The sequence below is a fragment of the Neoarius graeffei genome, chromosome 10 (genome assembly GCF_027579695.1).
Source record: "Neoarius graeffei isolate fNeoGra1 chromosome 10, fNeoGra1.pri, whole genome shotgun sequence".
NCBI classification, from domain to species: domain Eukaryota; kingdom Metazoa; phylum Chordata; class Actinopteri; order Siluriformes; family Ariidae; genus Neoarius; species Neoarius graeffei.
In genome coordinates this window covers 64252204-64271134 of record NC_083578.1, presented here as the reverse complement: position 1 = coordinate 64271134, position 18931 = coordinate 64252204, and the positions used below count along the sequence as shown (strand labels likewise).

The following is an 18931-nucleotide window of genomic DNA, read 5'->3' as shown; positions in this document are numbered from 1 at the left end:
TCACAGTAAACTCCGCCCCTTACGACGTCAACCAATCAAATGGCGTCTTCTTCAACCAGGAAGTAAGCTCGAGATGTTCATGTTCCTAAAATCAACTGAACTTTAAAGGAAACTGTAAATGTTCGCAGTGCTTGCAGACTTTTGCACACTATTGGCATTAGGGCATATCCTGGACCAATTTCGTGTTTTTTTATATGAAAGTATGTCCCTTTGCACACTCATCCAGAAGGGTAATTTTACACAAGGCCATCTGTCTACAGCAGAAAAAAAAAAAAACTAACAAAACAGTCTGGAAAAATCCCAAAGGAGTCTGGAGCCAGATTCGTGACGTCACGTGCGGAACCGCCAGCAGGCTGAGAGAGCTTGCATGGGTTCAGTGCACAGCCTGTGTAGACCAAGTTTAGCAGCTAGCGATTTTGCATTGAAATATGGAATTGTCGCCTGAGCTTCTAAATCCATTGATTCATGTATCAATGCTCATCTATCTATTGTTACATAAATCATATTTTTTCTAATTACTATTATGTATTTATATATTCCTTCATGGGCGGCACAGTGGTGTAGTGGTTAGCGCTGTCACCTCACAGCAAGAAGGTCCGGGTTCGAGCCCCGTGGCCGGCAAGGGCCTTTCTGTGTGGAGTTTGCATGTTCTCCCGATGTCCGCGTGGGTTTCCTCCGGGTGCTCCGGTTTCCCCCACAGTCCAAAGACATGCAGGTTAGGTTAACTGGTGACTCTAAATTGACCATAGGTGTGAATGGTTGTCTGTGTCTATGTGTCAGCCCTGTGATGACCTGGCGACTTGTCCAGGGTGTACCCCGCCTTTTGCCCGTAGTCAGCTGGGATAGGCTCCAGCTTGCCTGCGACCCTGTAGAACAGGATAAAGCGGCTAGAGATAATGAGATGAGATATTTCTTCATTTAGAAGAGTACTGGCTACTGTAGGAGAAAGATTTCATAAGCTACACACATAGAATCGGCTAAGCAGGGTTGTAATATACATTTAATGTGTTTGACAGGTCCCAAGATCTCAAGCCCTGACACGCATATCCCTTGATGCATGTGAAGTAAGTGTATTATCGCCCAGCGCTTTCGTGTTGTTTACTTTTGTGTGTGTGTCAATAAATAACATTATCCGTGTACCACACAAACACAGGAACACCTAATTTAGAGTATAGTCTCTCTTATTTCTTACCCTGGCAACAGTCGACTTGTGAGTCGCCGATTTTCTTGGTCTTTTTCTCGGCTCTGCTTTGGTCCTCGGCTTCCGGGTGCCTTGCACGAAGCGCTCCCATTTCTCTCTCATTGTCCGGTCTTTTGGAAAACGATGAGTACTAATCCCATCAAGATTGGTGTTACTACACCCTTCTACGATACATCTGTTAACCATTTTAATAATTACATGATAACGTTGAAGAAATTCGCAGAAAACCACCAGGTCGTTTTCTCATAAACAAACCAGCGCTGACGTAGGATTCAGAAGGAGGCGTACCGCACGTGACGTCACGAAAATCAACGTTTGCCGGGAAATCCAAATGCCAAGTTTTTTCAGAGGCGGACCAATTCGCCTCAAATGGCTTGATTTCAACTGAATTTTTCTGGTATTGCACAAGGTAAAAAAAATTGCAGAGAATGCAAAATGTGACAGATATTTGACCAAAGTTTAATATAAAATTAGGAGAATTACATTGATCTTGCTCCTGAATTTACCCGTGATATGCACTTTACCCAGCTTCATGAGGTAGTCACCTGGAATGTTTTTCAGTTAACAAGTGTGCCTTGTCTTGCAATTTCTTGCCTTCTTAATGCTTCAACTAAGCAAAGAGAAACGACAGTCCATCATTATTTGAAGACATGAAGTGTCTTTTAATTAATAAAAATAAAGAATAACAATTGAATTAGAAGGTGTGTCCAAACCTTTGACTGGTCATGTAGATTTACTGCCTGGAAAAAAGGGCACCATTTGGATTTAAATAAGCAAAAGCATTTGACTGGATAATTACTGCTACACATGGTTAAAATGGCTCTTGTGCAATATAATGACTTACTTGTGCAATACTATCTGGGTAATACTGGTCGTAATACCTGTGCAATACTTACACATGCAATACCACCTTTGTAATACACTTATGTTAACTATATATCTGCAAACCATTTAATTTATGCAAATTTGTTAATTTTTTTATCTCTAAATTTGTAGTTTATTTCTTTTATATATATCCTTTTTGTATACTTAGTACTTTTGCACTACTCCTTCACTGCCTTGTCTTTTTCTCTTTATATATTTTGCTGCTGTAACAATGTAAATTTCCCCTTGTGGGATAATAAAAGGCTATCTTATCTTATCTTATCTTATCTGATCGCAGTGATTAATATGTTTCAGTTGGCAATAATACAGGGTTAGTCAAAATTATGTTAACACTAATGGATTATTTTTCTCCTGCAGATAGATGTACGCCATGGGTGACAGATTAAATGGTACTGTTGCTCGCTGGTTTTTGTATGTTGAACATGATGGTGAACAGGTTGAGACCGTCCTGTAAATCATCTTGCACGTATGATGTATGTTTTGTGAATAAATGGTTTCTACCATTTAAGTGTTAACATAATTTTGACGAACCCTGTACTTTTAACCCTAACTGATGCAGTGAGTAGCTTCTCATTTCTTAAACCACCATATTTATACCACCAAGACATATCCTGTGGTCGTGGAAAAGAGGTTACTGTGTTTCAGGTTATTAGCCAGTATCAAGCAAAGAAAACAAGGAGATTGTTAAAATGACTGGAATTTGGTTAAGAGCTGTCCAATGCATTATTAAAACATGGAAGGATAGTGGTGAACTGTCAACTTCACAGATGAAATATTGCCAGGGGGGAAAAAATCCTGACTGACTATGATCAGAGATCACTTAAACCGTGTGATAAAGTCGAATTTTAAAAAATTTGATAGTAGAACTCATGGCTGTGTTTAATAGTGAAAGTAAGAGCATTTCCACATGCACAATGCAATGAGAACTCACAGGATTGGGAATAAACAGCTGCGTGACCATAAGAAGACCACATATTAGTGAGACTAATCAGAACAAAAGGCTTCAATTTGCTAGGAAGTATAAAGATTGGACTCTGGAGCAATGGAAAAAGGTCATGTGGTCTGATGAGCCCAGATTTACCCCATTCCAGAGCGATGGGTGCATTAGGGTAAGAACCTCTCATGTACCTTGCATGCAGAATGGCCACTGTACAAGCCTCTGGAGGCAGTATAACACTGATCTGGGTTTGCTTCAGTTGGTCAGGTCTGGGCTCAGCAATGTTATGTAGCAAAAAAGTAATTAAATAAATAATTGTATAAAATAATTAACAGTTACGTTAGGTGGCATCCTGACCTTGAACACATGCATCCTGACCTAAGCATCCTGACCTTGAACACATAACCCCACCTTAAGTTCTTAGGATGTGCTGGAGAAGACTTTACGGAGTGGTTCAACTCTCACATCATCAAACAAGATCTCAGCTAAAAATTAATGCAGCTCTGGATGGAAATAAATGTGATGTTACATAAGGTTGTTGAACCAGTGCCATGGTGACTGCATGACGTAATCAAAGCTAAAGGCAATCCAACAAAATAGTGGAGTGTGTGACTTTTTTTTTTTTTGGCCAGGCATTGTATATATATATATAACTTTTCCTGTATTATTATTATTATTATTATTATTATTATTATTATTAACTTTGACAGTAGTGTTAAAGTGACAAATTTTTCACCACCACAAGCCTAAGTATTCAGCCCATTGTCATGAGACCACTAAATTAGTTGCCATTAGAAGTAGCATAATTAATTGAATGAAGTCTACCTGTGTGCAATTTACGTGTCACATGATCTCAAAATAAATACACCTGTTCCTCTGAGGCCCCAGAGTTTGTTAGAGTACGTAGTCTGCAAAACTCTACAGAACACTACAAAACTTGGAAAAAAGGGAGTGAATACTTATGCACGGCGCTTTATATGTGCGTTGTAGGGGTGTGATGATCGGACAATTTAGATCCATGTATCGATTTAAAAGGCAATTATGGAAATGAATCAAGGCAACGATCTTAAATCAATTATTAAATTAGCTATAAATCAATTATTATTGCTTATAACTATAATAGATTATAAAGCTATTGTTATTGTATATAATTTATTATATACAATTATATAATACAAGTATATAATTTGTTATTATTATTATTATTATTATTATTATGAAAAAGGCAAATAACTGGTGTGTAAAAAATTTTATTTTTTTAAACTGATATTTAAATAGTCTAGCAAGGTGATTTGTCTGTAACTTCGTCCTTCTCTATATCATCATCATTATTCATGGTTTAATTATAGGCCTTCCCCAGTTCCATACAAAGTTGGTCACATATGGACTGCAAGCTACTAAATCGAACTGTACCATATCATAGCAAATATCAATAACCAAATAGTAAAATATTGAATAATTGCTTTTTATGACTCGAAATTATATTGTATTATAGCAGATTCAGTGGTATCGTCAAATATCAAATCGTTACCTTATGAAATGAAATCATATTGTATGGAAGACTGAGGGTTACACCCCAGTACATAATCTATAAATCAAGACACTGCAATACTGATAAACAATAGAGACCAAATAATAAATTGCATTCTGCTGACCCAGGAACAAAAATTTGGTGGAAAAGAATGTCATAATTTAATCTTAAATTATAAAACAAACATAAATGTTTCTGAGGAATATTGATCTGCACAGGAGCCAGACACAACATAATTTGTTGACTAAAGAACCCATTATGTGGAAAATCAGTGTACACAGAGGAAAAACAGAATTCATGAAAACTAAGTCACTGTAAATGTAATCACATTTTAATCAAATTTGTTTTTCCACCACCTTTGAGGAAATATGAAGTTCAGTATTTTTTTACTGTACAGCCACTGAAGTCCTTCATATAAAAAATTAAGTATTTCATCTTAATTGCGACACTCATAATAAATACAGCAACTGAGAGGCAAATTAGTTCAAATAGTCTAAATATTAACAGAAACACTGTAGATCTACTACAATGGTAAGACCTCATGTTTAGTTTGGCCTGGCTTCGACTGTGTATGAATAGCCAGAAGAAAAAAAAAAACTTGCATTGCCCTTGGAGATCATTTGAAGAAAATGATAAAGTATAATTTAACCTGAGAAAGTATAATTTAATCTGTAATGCAACTAATGTGAACACAAACTCTAAAATAGACCCTTCTCTGAGATTTCATTTTAATGATATCAGTTTTTTCTTATCAAAAGACATTTATACAGACTGCACTGCCATGGTGTTCATTTGACAGGATCAAGGCTCTTGGACATATAATGACATTCATTAACCTAACAAAATCCTAATTCAATGTTTTTTAATTGCTTTGCTTTTAGTATAAGGCTATAGTGGTTTTCAACGTATCCCTCGCCATGGCTGGAGCAGAAAGCCCTGTCTGCCGTCCTCCAATATGAAAGACTTTTGGCGTTTGTTTACGCCTTGTTTAAGATAAAGGAGTGAAGGAGACTGCCTTTCTAAAAGACAAATTCAGCTGTCCACTTAAACTGGGACAATTTCACAAAACCAATATCACAGACAACTAATACCAGAAATAAATAACATGAAAGAGCAAAAGAATGTTATATTTTCCCAATATTGTATTTACCAAGTTTGTAACTTGTGATGGATAATGAGAACACATATAAGGCGGTTATTCCACTTACTGTGTTTTTAGACTAGTGAGATATTTTAACAATAAAGTGATTGTTATGAACATGTTCCTCCTGGGGAAAACACACAAAAAAAGAAACAGAAGTTTGAATCAAAATGGACTAAAATAAATGCTAAAGTGCCAGAATATATCATTATTTGCTTATTAGTCCAATAAGCAAATAATGATATAAAGGAAAAATTAGAGAATCACACAAAAAAAAGATTTTACCAATTATTTGATCAACACATTTACATCTACTTAAGTAATCTGACAACAGGAAAATTCAAGGTTAATTCAAGGTAAAAAAAAAATTAAAATAAAAAAAATTATTTTAGCAGCTCTGCTAAAAATGATGAAGCTTACTAGTTTAATTACAGTTTTGAGTACTGACGTTGTAGCACTGATACAATTTAAATCAAGTAGCTTGTAAGTAGTTAAAACATTTAACTGACCGAGTTGCTGTAAGACACTGATAAATAATACGTCATTTCATATTCCTACTGTAAACAATGCATTTCATAATTTCTAATGTTGTGTGTTTATTGGTGAATGAGTTGAGGTTTTGGGTGTGAACAAATCAAGTCATTTTACTGATAAATATTTATTTGTGAGTTTATATATACATAATATAAGTTTTTGAGCTCTGTCTATTTTGATCCAGATGACCATTTTCTCTCTCCTGTTATGTGTGTGTAATACACATATAGAAAAACAAAAGAAAACAGCTTAGCTATACATTCACAAACCACTTTATGAGGAACCCCTGTACACCAGCTCATTCGTGCAGTTACCAGTCAGCCATTCACCTACTCAATAATAATAATACACTACACCTACTCATTTGGTAGGCCCACCCCCTTCTCCCAATACCAAGGTCCAGCATGTCTCCAAGGCTCTCAATCACTTCATACTCAACTGTAGCCACACCTTCTTATGATATAGTAGAATAACGTTTAAAAAACAAATTTCTGGAGGAAAATAAAAAATCTGCAGAGATCAGCATAGGGAAAACTAACTTACCAAATTAAACACTGTAAATAGAAAGAGAGTTAAGACGAGAAAAGTGACATGGTAAATAGGTTATTTTGTTATTGAAACACATGGGGATGGGTAGTGTTACACATTATACTGCAGCCAGCCAGCAGGGGCGCTAAACCTGTGTTTGCATGATTAATCTTTTTTTGTGCTTTGCGTTTGCACAGCTGTCACGTGATTGGCTAATGGAATATATCCGTGAATTAGTAGGTGTACATGTGTTCCTATTAAAGTGGCCATATCCCCTGAATGGTATAATACCACGCAAAAAGGTGAAGGCTTATTTCAAAATAAATAATAATTGGCCAAAATGCATGGCCTGTTTGTTGAGGTCACAAGCTGGCCGCGGTGTAGAGACTCAGTACCTCAGAGAGCATAAGTAATGTAAAATCAAAAAGCTGCTCAAATGAGTTAGAAACATCCTTGGGTTGTGTGTGTTTCAAAAATTACTCTAAGCCTTGGGCACAAGTGTTTCTGTATCAGCACGATGTTTTGCCTCTTATTCAGAGCTGAACTGTATCTTCACACTGCATGCATCTGGAATTCCATGTGCTGTATGATTGTCTCTGATATATAGAAATGTGTTTCGTGTGTAACTATTAATGCATGTGTGTGAGTGAAAGAGATTTAGGTTTCTCTCATCAGATGTTCAGTCCTGCTTGCCTATTCTTTGTATTTCTGCACTTGTGCAGCCTCCACCTTTCTCCTTAGCCCTCAGCATGGCATATGTTGACCCTGTGACCTCTTTGACTCTGTTGTTACGGGGGTTGTTAAGGGCTTGAGGGCGAGCAGGGTTCCCCGTTTTCTTCTATGGCTTGTGCTTTGTGCAGCGCTGCCTGGATCCGGAAATGAGTCCGTGATTCCATCGAGTAGTTTTTATAGTTCTGCCTATGAAGAAAAAGACCAATATTCAGGTCAGGAAAATGTGAGGGGTTTGTAGTTTATGCCATGTATGTTGGCTACATATTAGGGATGTAATATGAATACACTATTCAGAATGAACAGCTGATTTATTCTAAAACATATGAATACAGATGTGGATAGGAGGTGCACGATTTGGGCTTTTTATAGAAAGATTTACAGAAAGTCTCACGGGGCACCTGATTGAACCTGAGGTGTGCATCATGAGTGGGATCAAGATACAGCAAAAAAAAAAAAAGTCGTGCACGTCATGAATGTGAATGTTTTTTTTTCTTTATTATGGGTGCATGTGCGAGCATTCAGATAAACAAAGACCATGAATGTGCAGCGCTGCATGATGGATTTATGTCATTCATTAATCCTTAGTAACTGCCTGGTCATGGTGATTTAAATGAGGCTATTATACACTCCTGAGCAGCCTTTAGATCCCCTGTAGCCTGTCATGCTGAGAGACTGATTTCAAAACTCCGACTTCTTGCTTTTGGTTCTTTATAAACTATTTTTCTGTTTGTGATTATGTTTTGTTGTAGGATATGCAGACATTTTTATGATTAACATCCCAGAATTATATTTTTAAATGGTAAAATTTAAGTACATTTTCCTTTTTTATCCAATAAATGTAGTTGGACACAAACATTTGCACTCGATTACATGGAACAGTATGTAGGAAGCTTGTATGATATATCATACAGTATCTCTGTCTATATGTGAGCAAATCCTGCACAAGATGGCATGGATCAGCAAATACAGTGCCAGACATGTTATGGACTGATGCATCTACTGTGGATGTTATGGACTGATGCATTTACTTATGAAAGGAAACATATCTTTCAAACAACATGGCTTACTTGGCCATCTCCAGCAGTTTGATGGCTTCCTCTCTCCTGCCCTGCTCCAGACACAGCAGGCCATGTTCCAACAAAGCATTCGGGACAAGGTAGTGGTCAAACTTGATCTGTGTCTCACTGGGTGGAAAAAAGACAGAGAGAACACAATGTTCTTAGTAACAGCATTTGGTGGTAACCACATAGGAGGTCCTCATTAGCTATCATCTTTAGATTTCTCCAACCTTAAACCATGCATGGTCATTTGCTTGAAACCAATACTGCAGGAGAACTCCACCACATTTCTCCCTCAAGCACGGCTTCTAAAGCATAAGAAATTTAGTTCCGCATTCATAATCACCAAAAAAATTTACTTTAGGCATTTCATCTAAGTCAGTCTAGAAAGGTATTTGGTTTCAAAAGTAAGCTACTTACCTCTACACCACTACCCTGTTGCCCTATTTAACAGAGTGGATGTAACTCTTTCCAGTGTTTCAAACTTATCTGATAGCGATCAATACTACTACTATTATTATTATTATTGACAGTATAACATACTGAACATGCAACATGGTGTGTGTAGACTAGGATAAGTATATGATTTGATGATTTTGCTTGGATATTAAAATGTAGTTAAATTACATGAACATTATGATGCTTTTAATTACTGCTTTGCTAGTAACTTTGGATATGACGACTCATCTAAATTAAAGGACCAAATACTTTATGAATTAACTGCTTTATTTTGGTCAGAGTTGTTGTGGATCCAGAGCTAACCTCAACACAAGGCACAAGGATACACACTGGAAGGGATTCCAGTTTATGCAGGGACACACACACGCAACAGAGGCAATTTATGGCCCTTTTCCACTACCCTTTTTCAGCTCACTTCAGCTCACTTCAGCCCGACACGGCTCGCGTTTTGACTAGCTCAGAACAGCACGACTCAGCTCGCTTCAGCCCTGCTTAGCACCCAAAACTTGCACGGTTTTGGAGTGGGGCTGAAGCGAGCCAAACCGAGCCGAGTGAGGCTGGGGGCGTGAGGAGACACTCCCCTGTGCACTGATTGGTGAGGAGGAGTGTCCTCACATGCCCACACACGCCCCGCGAGCACGCTGGGATCTGTAAACACCGTAAACCCGGAAGAAGAAGAATTACGAATTATGAGAATTTCTGAAGCCTTATGCGCCTCGTCTCATCTATACGCTCTTGCCAGTATCTGCTGGCGTTGTCGGTGACAACAAGCCACAGAACCAAGACCAGCAACACTAATGACTCCATGTCCTCCATGTTTATTGTTTACTATCTGGGTCGTGAGACTACCGCTTAAAAGATCACTGATGTCACTGTTTGCGCCGCTTAACGACATCACGTGACGTCCACCCACTTTCGCTAACTCCACCCAATGTGTCCACCCACTTCCAGCCAGCACGGTTCAGCGCGGTTGTAGTCGAAATGCAACTCCAATAGCCCCGCTCAGCTCGACAGCCCAACTCAGCACGGCACGGCTCAGCCCAACTCAGCCGCGTTGGTAGTGGAAAAGCGGCATTAGAGTATCCAGTCCATCTACAGGCATATTTTAGGGAGGTGAGAGGAATCTGGAGTACCGAGGGAAACCTATGCGGACACAGGAGAAAGTGCAAAACTGCATCCAGACAGTAACCTGATCTCTGAACTGAACCAGAGATGCTGGACTTGTAAAGCTGCAATGCTACCTAGTCTGCTACTTCCCCTGTTGAAAAACATTTTCGAATGGGAAGTGACCTTCCATGAACCATTTTCCCATATATCTAATGATTCTAACAATTAACGGGAACCACTTGGCCAATTTTCATTAGAAATTGCTCAGCAACATTCACAAAGATGAATGAAAATTACACAGAAGATGCTTGAAAGTAACTGAATAATATTCACAGTAGGGTAATAAGCCATTTTGGTTAACAAGTGGGGTAGACTAAATGTCCACCCACCCCACTGGTCATTTTTTTTATGCCAACAAAGTTGAATTATCTGTTTTATACAAACAAGATATATCTTTCTTTTTCTGACAGTGAAATTTCATTTAATGAAAGATCATATCAGACAGAATGACTCACTTGCAGAGGACGAGAGTGAAGTAGTGCTCAGCTTCTTCTGTACAGCCTAGGTGCTTGAGACACAGACCCTTCAACAGACTCAGCACACACTGGTCATCGATGGAGAACTCTGTCTCTGAAGGGGAACGCAAAGGATACAATCATCAACAGTACCCTCCTTGCGAAAATTAAACATAGTCTATGCCATAATTTGTGTTTTTATTGGGCCTTTAGAATGGTCATACATCTCATTCTTTTTCTTTTTTTTTTTTTTAGATATTTTTTTGGGCTTTTTGCACCTTTATTGGATAGGACAGTGTAGAGACAGGAAATGAGCGGGAGAGAGACGGGAAGGGATCGGGAAATGACCTCGGGCCGGAATCGAACCCGGGTCGCCCGCATTCATGGTATGGCGCCTTAACCACCTGAGCCACGACGCCCCCGATCTCATTCTTTTTCTACAAGAATCCAACTTAATGTAAAGGTCCCGAATGTAATGCACATTACATTTGCCCCTTTTCCACCAAAGCAGTTCCAGGGCTGGTTCGGGGCCAGTGCTTAGTTTGGAACCGGGTTTTCTGTTTCCACTGACAAAGAACTGGCTCTGGGGCCAGAAAAACCGGTTCCAGGCTAGCACCAACTCTCTGCTGGGCCAGAGGAAAGAACCGCTTACGTCAGCGGGGGGGGGGGGGGGGGGGGGGGGGGGGGGGGGGTTGTTAAGACCAACAACAATAACAAGACCGCAAAAGATCGCCATTTTTAAGCGACGAGAAGCAGCAGCTGTACAAACGCGAAGTCATCCATTATTATTATTGTTGTTGCTGCTGCTGCTGCTTCTTCCGTGTTGTTTTTGCTTCGATATTCGCGCCAAGGTTTATGCAAACATAGCGACATAACTGACGTATACAGCGACGTAACTGACGTATACAGCGACGTAATGACGTGTCTTCTCTTAGCACCGCGAGCTATGGAAAAGCAAACTGGTTCTCAGCTGGCTCGCAAGTTGAACGAGTTGTGAACCAGCACCAGCACTGGCCCTGAACCAGCCCTGGAACTGATTTGGTGGAAAAGGGGTAATTGTAATGTACACAGTCTGTACTGGACTTGGTATGGAAGAACATTGTGTTTTGCTAGCAGATGTCGAGTTGCTGGTTATGTGGTCATGCACTTGGCTGAACTGAGACAGTACTTGGATTCTGTTCAAGGTTCTGCTGAGCTTCATCCAGTGTCTTTAACATGCCCTCTGTCAAGTCCTTGTGCTTCCCGATCACTGTGTAACCATTCCAGATATACATCATTTCCTGTAGGAAAAACACTTGCTTATGAGCTAAACAAAGCAAAAAACAGAAGTAAACAACACTGCTGGTTCTGCTGTAAACATTTCCATAAGCTGTCTAAAAGTCTTATAGACATATGCATGACAAGTGACAGTTCCTAAAGGGTTTTCAAATATATGATATAGTACGCTTGGTAATTACAAAACTCTGAAGGTATATTATTATTCTTTATAATATTCTAATATGAATGGTAAGAGTAAATAATATAAGGTGGGTGTGGGTAATTACATCTAAATACATGTACAGATCGGTGACAAATTAAATGGATAAATGCTAGGTCTTTTAAATGGCATGGATTGGGTCCACTTGTCCCCATAGAGAGAAGGGTCACTAAATCTCATCCCAAGTGGGAGATTTTGGACTGATGTGCTAGATGGTGCTCATCATCAAAACACCAGCTGAAGGAAACTTTTTTTTTAAAGAATGATGTTTGTCCTTCTCAATCAGTTCCAGAGACTTGTAGAGTTAATGCCCAGGTCAAATGCAGATGTTCTGGTGCCAAGTGGGGGCCCAATGCCTTACTAAATGTATTATGTTTCCTTTAAATGTCATCTGTTTATATAATGCAAATCCATAAACCCACAGAATACAGTGCACAGATACTGACCAGTGGAGGTACAGGCAGAGGGATGGGGTTGTCTACATTATAGCGGCGAGCCTTGCGGATGGCAAACTTCTCAGTGGGTAGAGACTTTCCAGCTATTTTCTGCTTTAGCGCAGGTACTTGCCTGCAGAAACACATTAAAGGACAATACTGTACTCTGTATCAAACCACTGTGAACTTACAAAGCCATTAGAATGAAATGTTCTTTGTAACAACATGACAGGAGCTGGCTGTTCTGTTTATGCTCCCTCTTTTTTATTTCGCACTGGCCAAACATGAAGCCATTCCCCACACGTTCACTCCCAAGTCACACACACTGTAATTTTCCATTACCTGAATAATGCCACATCGTTCGCCCCAAATGGCTGACGTTCCTCTGTACTCAGCATGCTGAGGTAGGCAGCTTTCATATATGCATACATGGCCTGCAACAAAAAAGGTAGGTATACAGTACTGTGCAAAAGTCTTAGGCATGCTTTTTTTTCATAGAAACTTTGTTAAAGACTTCTATTTTATGACTTCTACATTATCGAGTCAGTACAAAAACATTTTAGAGCCAAACGTTCGTTTTCCAGCACAAAATTAAATGTTACAGAAAAAAAGTTTGTATCTGAGCAGCATATTACATAAGAGACCACTTTTCAGATTAAAAAAGAAAACACAATGAAGGCTACTGGGTTTTGCTGCAGAATTAAGAAGTGTGCCAGTCAAAGTGTCCAGAAGTGGCTGGTTCTGTAAGATTCTCAGTAAAACCTACAGCTCATTTCCTTATAAAACTGCACTCATTAGACCGGAGACTACTATTTTTTTTTTTAAAGCAAAGCAGTGTCTCACACCAAATATTGACTTTGTTTCACTTATTATCACTTATTGCTGTTTATAGTATTTTTTTTATGTTGAAACATTTCAGTTCATTATTTTTAAGCCATTTTTGGTTTACAGCATTTCTTTACATGTGCCTAAGACTTTTACACAGTACTGTACGTGTGTAACAAAAAATTGCACCAAATTTTTGTTACCTACTGCAATCCAAACTCAACATGATCAGAGCTTCATCATGAAATCATCTTCATGATGACAACTACTACTCCCATAACCTTTAAATTTTTATTTACATTAAACATAATTTCACAGTACAATCTCTCATATACAATAAGTTGCAAAACTACAATTCTGCTGCACTGAACGTGTGCAGGCAGCATGGTGGTGTAGTGGTTAGCGCTGTCGCTTCACAGCAAGAAGGTCCGGGTTCGAGCCCCGTGGCCGGCGAGGGCCTTTCTGTGCGGAGTTTGCATGTTCTCCCCGTGTCCGCGTGGGTTTCCTCCGGGTGCTCCGGTTTCCCCCACAGTCCAAAGACATGCAGGTTAGGTTAACTGGTGACTCTAAATTGACCGTAGGTGTGAATGTGAGTGTGAATGGTTGTCTGTGTCTATGTGTCAGCCCTGTGATGACCTGGCGACTTGTCCAGGGTGTACCCCGCCTTTCGCCCGTAGTCAGCTGGGATAGGCTCCAGCTTGCCTGCGACCCTGTAGAACAGGATAAAGCGGCTAGAGGAGATGAGATGAGATGAGATGAACGTGTGCATGTGTGTGAAAGTTCTTCCTCAGCTTAATGCTACGAGGTTTCACCTTAGACCACGCATTCTCTTTGCTGAGCAGGTCTGCATAGAAGTAGGCCATCTTCCAGTGTCGCTTATAGGTGAAACACCACATTAGCTCCCAGTAGCACATGTGATGAAACTGCTTCCAGTCCTGCTGGGCCTCACAGCAATCCTCAAAGTGTTTAATAGCCTGAAACACACACAAGCACATACAGAGACACAGTCACACCATGTATGCCCACATGAATAAAGTACATGAAGTGAATTGAGAATGAATAGATTACAGATTAGAGGAACTCACAGCATCTAGATTGCCTTTGATTTCTTCTATTCGGCCAGCGAAGAACAAGAAGATAGATCCCTATGAACAAAGAAGAGCAGAAAGTACAGGCTGATGAAATTTAAGACTAAATTTGATTAGCACAGCTCTATGTTTTTGGCAAACCAGCTTTGAAAATTACACACAGTGTGTTATTTTAGATACAGCCCCAGCAAAGAATGTTCCTGGAATGTTCAGTAAAACATCTGATATTATTATACATACAGGACACTTTTTCCATGGAATAAAAACATGTATTCTATTCCCTTCTAGCGGGTTCCATTCATTTGGCTTGATAGCATGCAATATTGTTAGCATATCGCTTATCCTACATGTATTACGTTACTCTAACCAATGGAGAATGAGCGTGCAATATGGTTTACGATATTACATACTGTCAAGACAACATGATGTCACACGTCGGAGCTGATGCGACTATCCAATGAGAAAGTTTTCTGCTGCGCATGCACAGAAGCATTTCTTTGTTCGCCAGGAAAGAGAAAGACACGTTGAACACCTGAAAGGCTACCAAAACTTCATTAGATATTCTTCACACATATTTACAAGCAGTGGCGAACCGTTACTATTAGAGCTAGGACTTCAGCTCAGCCAAAACTTAACCAGACACACCAAAAAAAGCAACAGGGCAAAGGATTTTGTAAGGGATTAGCGGCAAGCTGCCAGGTAGCTCTGTTGTGTGTAGTTGTCGATGTTGATTTTAAAAGTAACAGAGTAAATTACATAGGCAAATGAATACTTAAGTATAAGTGAAAAATACTGTGGTGAGCATGTGTTGAAGGAGTCTGGAGACTTAGTTTCTCAGTCGTTAGCCTGTGCTACCTGCCCTCGATACCACTGGCTTGACTACTTTATTAACATTCGCTAACACTACAATGGCTAGAAGGTTACTTCACTGCTGCACTGACTGCGCCGACTCGCAAGTAAGCTAGCGTTGGCCTTCGAGAATGCTGATATGCTGATATGAAGAGAATGTCTCATTCATCTCATTATCTCTATCCGCTTTATCCTGTTCTACAGGGTCGCAGGCAAGCTGGAGCCTATCCCAGCTGACTACGGGCGAAAGGCGGGGTACACCCTGGACAAGTCGCCAGGTCATCGCAGGGCCGACACATAGACACAAACAACCATTCACACTCACACTCACACCTACGGTCAATTTAGAGTCACCAGTTAACCTAACCTGCATGTCTTTGGACTGTGGGGGAAACCGGAGCACCCGGAGGAAACCCACGCGGACACGGGGAGAACATGCAAACTCCGCACAGAAAGGCCCTCGCCGGCCACGGGGCTCGAACTCGGACCTTCTTGCTGTGAGGCGACAGCGCTAACCACTACACCACCGTGCCGCCCTGAAGAGAATCTGCATGTACAATAATAATAATAATAATAATAATAATATTGGCTGGCTTTTTTTGTGGTATATCAGCTATATTTCATTCAGCTAGCATGATACTGAACTCGTCTTCGACTCATTCAGTATCATGCTAGCTGAATGGAATATAGCTGATATACCACTCAACGCCAGCCAATATTATTTAAATATAGTACTGTATATCTACAAAATCTATGTAAGAAGCTTCAACTGTAATGCGTGTCCCAAAGTGCTTTATTCCTCTTATCACTGCAATCTACCAGCACTTAACAATGTTTTATTAAGTATGACAGTTTTTAACCGTGTAAAGTTATGTTTAATGTTCGCAAACATCCACAAAACAAGTTAATTCATAATTATCTCCTACATTTTAGCAACTATAAACAGTCATTCCCTCACCAGCTTCCATTTTTTTCTCTCTCTTGAAGTTTATAAGACAAAAAAAAATACAGCATGAAATCTAAAACAAAAACGCCTTCACGTTGAAGACTTTTCCATGTTGGAAAACAGCCTTACCTCTGGCTGTTAGAAAAACTGCTAACACTGACTACTCCTTCCAAAAATGCTAAATAAACTTTTCCATACAGAAACTACCACCATATTAATGAGTACACATGAAAAATCGGTTAGAACAAGCACATTAATATAAACCTGTGATTTGCATTGCAGTCAGAGTTGCAACAGTGCTGTGGTAGAATAAAAAAAAAAAGTAAAAGCAATGTTCTGTTAAAATGGTTTGCTTTGTACAATTTTTAAAACATTGCTCACACGATGTTCTTAAATGGACAAAAAATTCATGGGAACCTTTGTGTTGATATTCCTACAACCAACCATTTGTAAAAATATAACGTAAAAACACTCAAATACAGACCAGCAGGTCGTAGAAATAGTGTTCAGAAAATGTTTTCCTAAAGTTGACATAGAGTTCTCAGAAAACTTTCTCTTTTTTAAGGTTGAATAATGATTGGGGATGTGTTGTTTCCCACAGATGACTCAACATACATGATTCAATACACGTTTGTTCTCATATTCATTCTGGGGAACCCCATTTTCTGGATTTCTCCATGTTTTCTTTGCTTTAACAGTCAATATAACATGGATAATTAAACCTATGAAGCCTATTCTAAGATATATTAGGTGTGTTAGATTGGGGGAAAGACATAAATTATACACAAATACTGCAAGAATTTAACCTCTACAACTGAGATCATGAACCATGTAATCATCATTCTCTGAAAGAATGTTGTTTATAGTCAAATACTTTTATTTGGCTTTAAATAATAATAGATCAAAGCATGTAAGTCATGCAAGCTCAGGTAAGAGTTTGAGGTGGTGTTTACATTAGACCGTATCAGCGGATCATCAGATTAACGTTTTTAAAACGATTCGCGTGCACACAGCAACGCCAATACACGATTCGCGTGCACACAGGAACGCCAATACACGGATACGCTAATCACATGACTAATTAGACGGCACGTAAGTTGAAATGTGTCACTGCAGCTCAGCGCTTCCTCCTCAGCGTCTGCGCTCCAAATCACTCCACCCTGAACAGCGAGTGCCCTCTGGAGGGTGCGCACTCCGGCCCTGCGCAGCTCACAGAGCGCGCGAGTGAAGCGCACGAGCAGTGATTCAGGACTGAGCCGCTGTGTGTGAGATCCCAGTGCATATCAGGCATGCGCAAGTCACTCACCACTTGCAAGTGGAAGGATGGCAAGCCTAAAGACAATCATAACTACACAATGGGCAGTATTTGCATCTTACCATGAACAACATTAAGAATGACAAAGCAAAGCATTATATTCATACTTTTATACTCTTTAATGAAAAACAAAAAGGTGATACAAGGCGGAAACAATAGCAGGAAGTGAAGTCCGCGCCGTTTTTCAGCAGTCGCGTCACATGACCAACGTGGCATGAACAACGCCAGCGAATCAGGAAGGTGGATGTCACAGTGACGTTGTCCAATGACGACGTCAGCTAGAGCTCAGCACTGCGTTTCCTCGTATCTCAATGTTTACACAGCACCGGATCAGATACGAACTGGGTTGAATACGTGGGCCCTGGCGGATTCAAGTTGTTCCGCCTGTGGAGTCGTTTCCCGGCGTTTTAATGTGAACGGACAGTGCATCCGCGACGAAAATGAGACAGATACGGTCTAATGTAAACACCACCTGAATGTGCTCATGGTTGCACATTTTCAACTTCATGTTTTAATATACAACATCTTTGCATCATCTATGTTCTGGACACATTTTTGGTAGAGCTATGTAACATAGTATAATGAATTTACCATACCTTAGGATACTGTTTAAGGTACGGCTGCAGCAGTTTCTCTGCATCCTCGACATCTCCTTCTCCAGTCCCTGAATTATACCCACACAAACAAAAACACTTTCTGGTCAAAAAAACTTAGATATGGATACAAATATGGATACAGCATAGTTAAAGCATTTGCATGCTCTCTTGTTGTTTTGGAAATCTTTATTATGTGTGGACTGAAAACATTGAGATTGCTATTTTTGAGTTTGTCTCACCCAGTATGAAGCTCATGAAGGTGTGATAGCAAAGCAGCAGCATGTTACACAGGAAAGACCGAAACGTGCGCTCAGCAGAACCCTCCTGGAGCTGCTGCAGTCCAAACTCCTATAACACGCACACATCCAAAGTTAACACAGTGAATACACACCCAATATACACATCTCTGAACCAGAAACAGGATAAGTCCCACAGAATGGTGAGCTCACCTTATTACCAGAGAAACCCACAAACTCCAGCATCCTCAGAGTCCTCGTGGGCAACAAGGAAAGCATCTGCCAGTAAAAAGAAAAAAAATTAAACAAGTAAAAAACAATTACACATCTACTCCTTTCTTTATTCAAACTGTTTGCTGTTTTCAGACAACTACACTCACCAGATTAAACGCTCCGACTCCAAGTTTTACTCCTCCCTCAAAGTGCCCATGACTTTGCCCATGAACATACTCAGAGGATTTCAGGACTGTATGAAGCTCTCTGAAAGCACAGAGGACACACACTCACAGAAAAAAAAAATCTTGGTGTTCAGGTGTA

The 18931-nt window shown here is 39.8% G+C and overlaps 1 protein-coding gene across 1 annotated transcript in view; it reads right to left on the bottom strand.

The window, feature by feature from the left end:
* Positions 1-4863: 4863 nt before the first annotated feature.
* ttc39a (tetratricopeptide repeat domain 39A) overlaps positions 4864-18931 on the bottom strand; it is a 61296-nt gene continuing 47228 nt past the window's right edge. The window contains exons 10-21 of the mRNA XM_060932112.1: positions 18775-18874; positions 18608-18673; positions 18398-18506; positions 18159-18226; positions 14450-14509; positions 14177-14338; positions 12882-12973; positions 12552-12672; positions 11797-11908; positions 10629-10743; positions 8557-8673; positions 4864-7675 (exon numbers count right to left, since the gene is read on the bottom strand). Coding sequence (XP_060788095.1) covers positions 7558-7675; positions 8557-8673; positions 10629-10743; positions 11797-11908; positions 12552-12672; positions 12882-12973; positions 14177-14338; positions 14450-14509; positions 18159-18226; positions 18398-18506; positions 18608-18673; positions 18775-18874 — 1240 coding nt within the window. The 3' untranslated portion in view covers positions 4864-7557. The remainder of the gene's footprint in view (positions 7676-8556; positions 8674-10628; positions 10744-11796; positions 11909-12551; positions 12673-12881; positions 12974-14176; positions 14339-14449; positions 14510-18158; positions 18227-18397; positions 18507-18607; positions 18674-18774; positions 18875-18931) is intronic.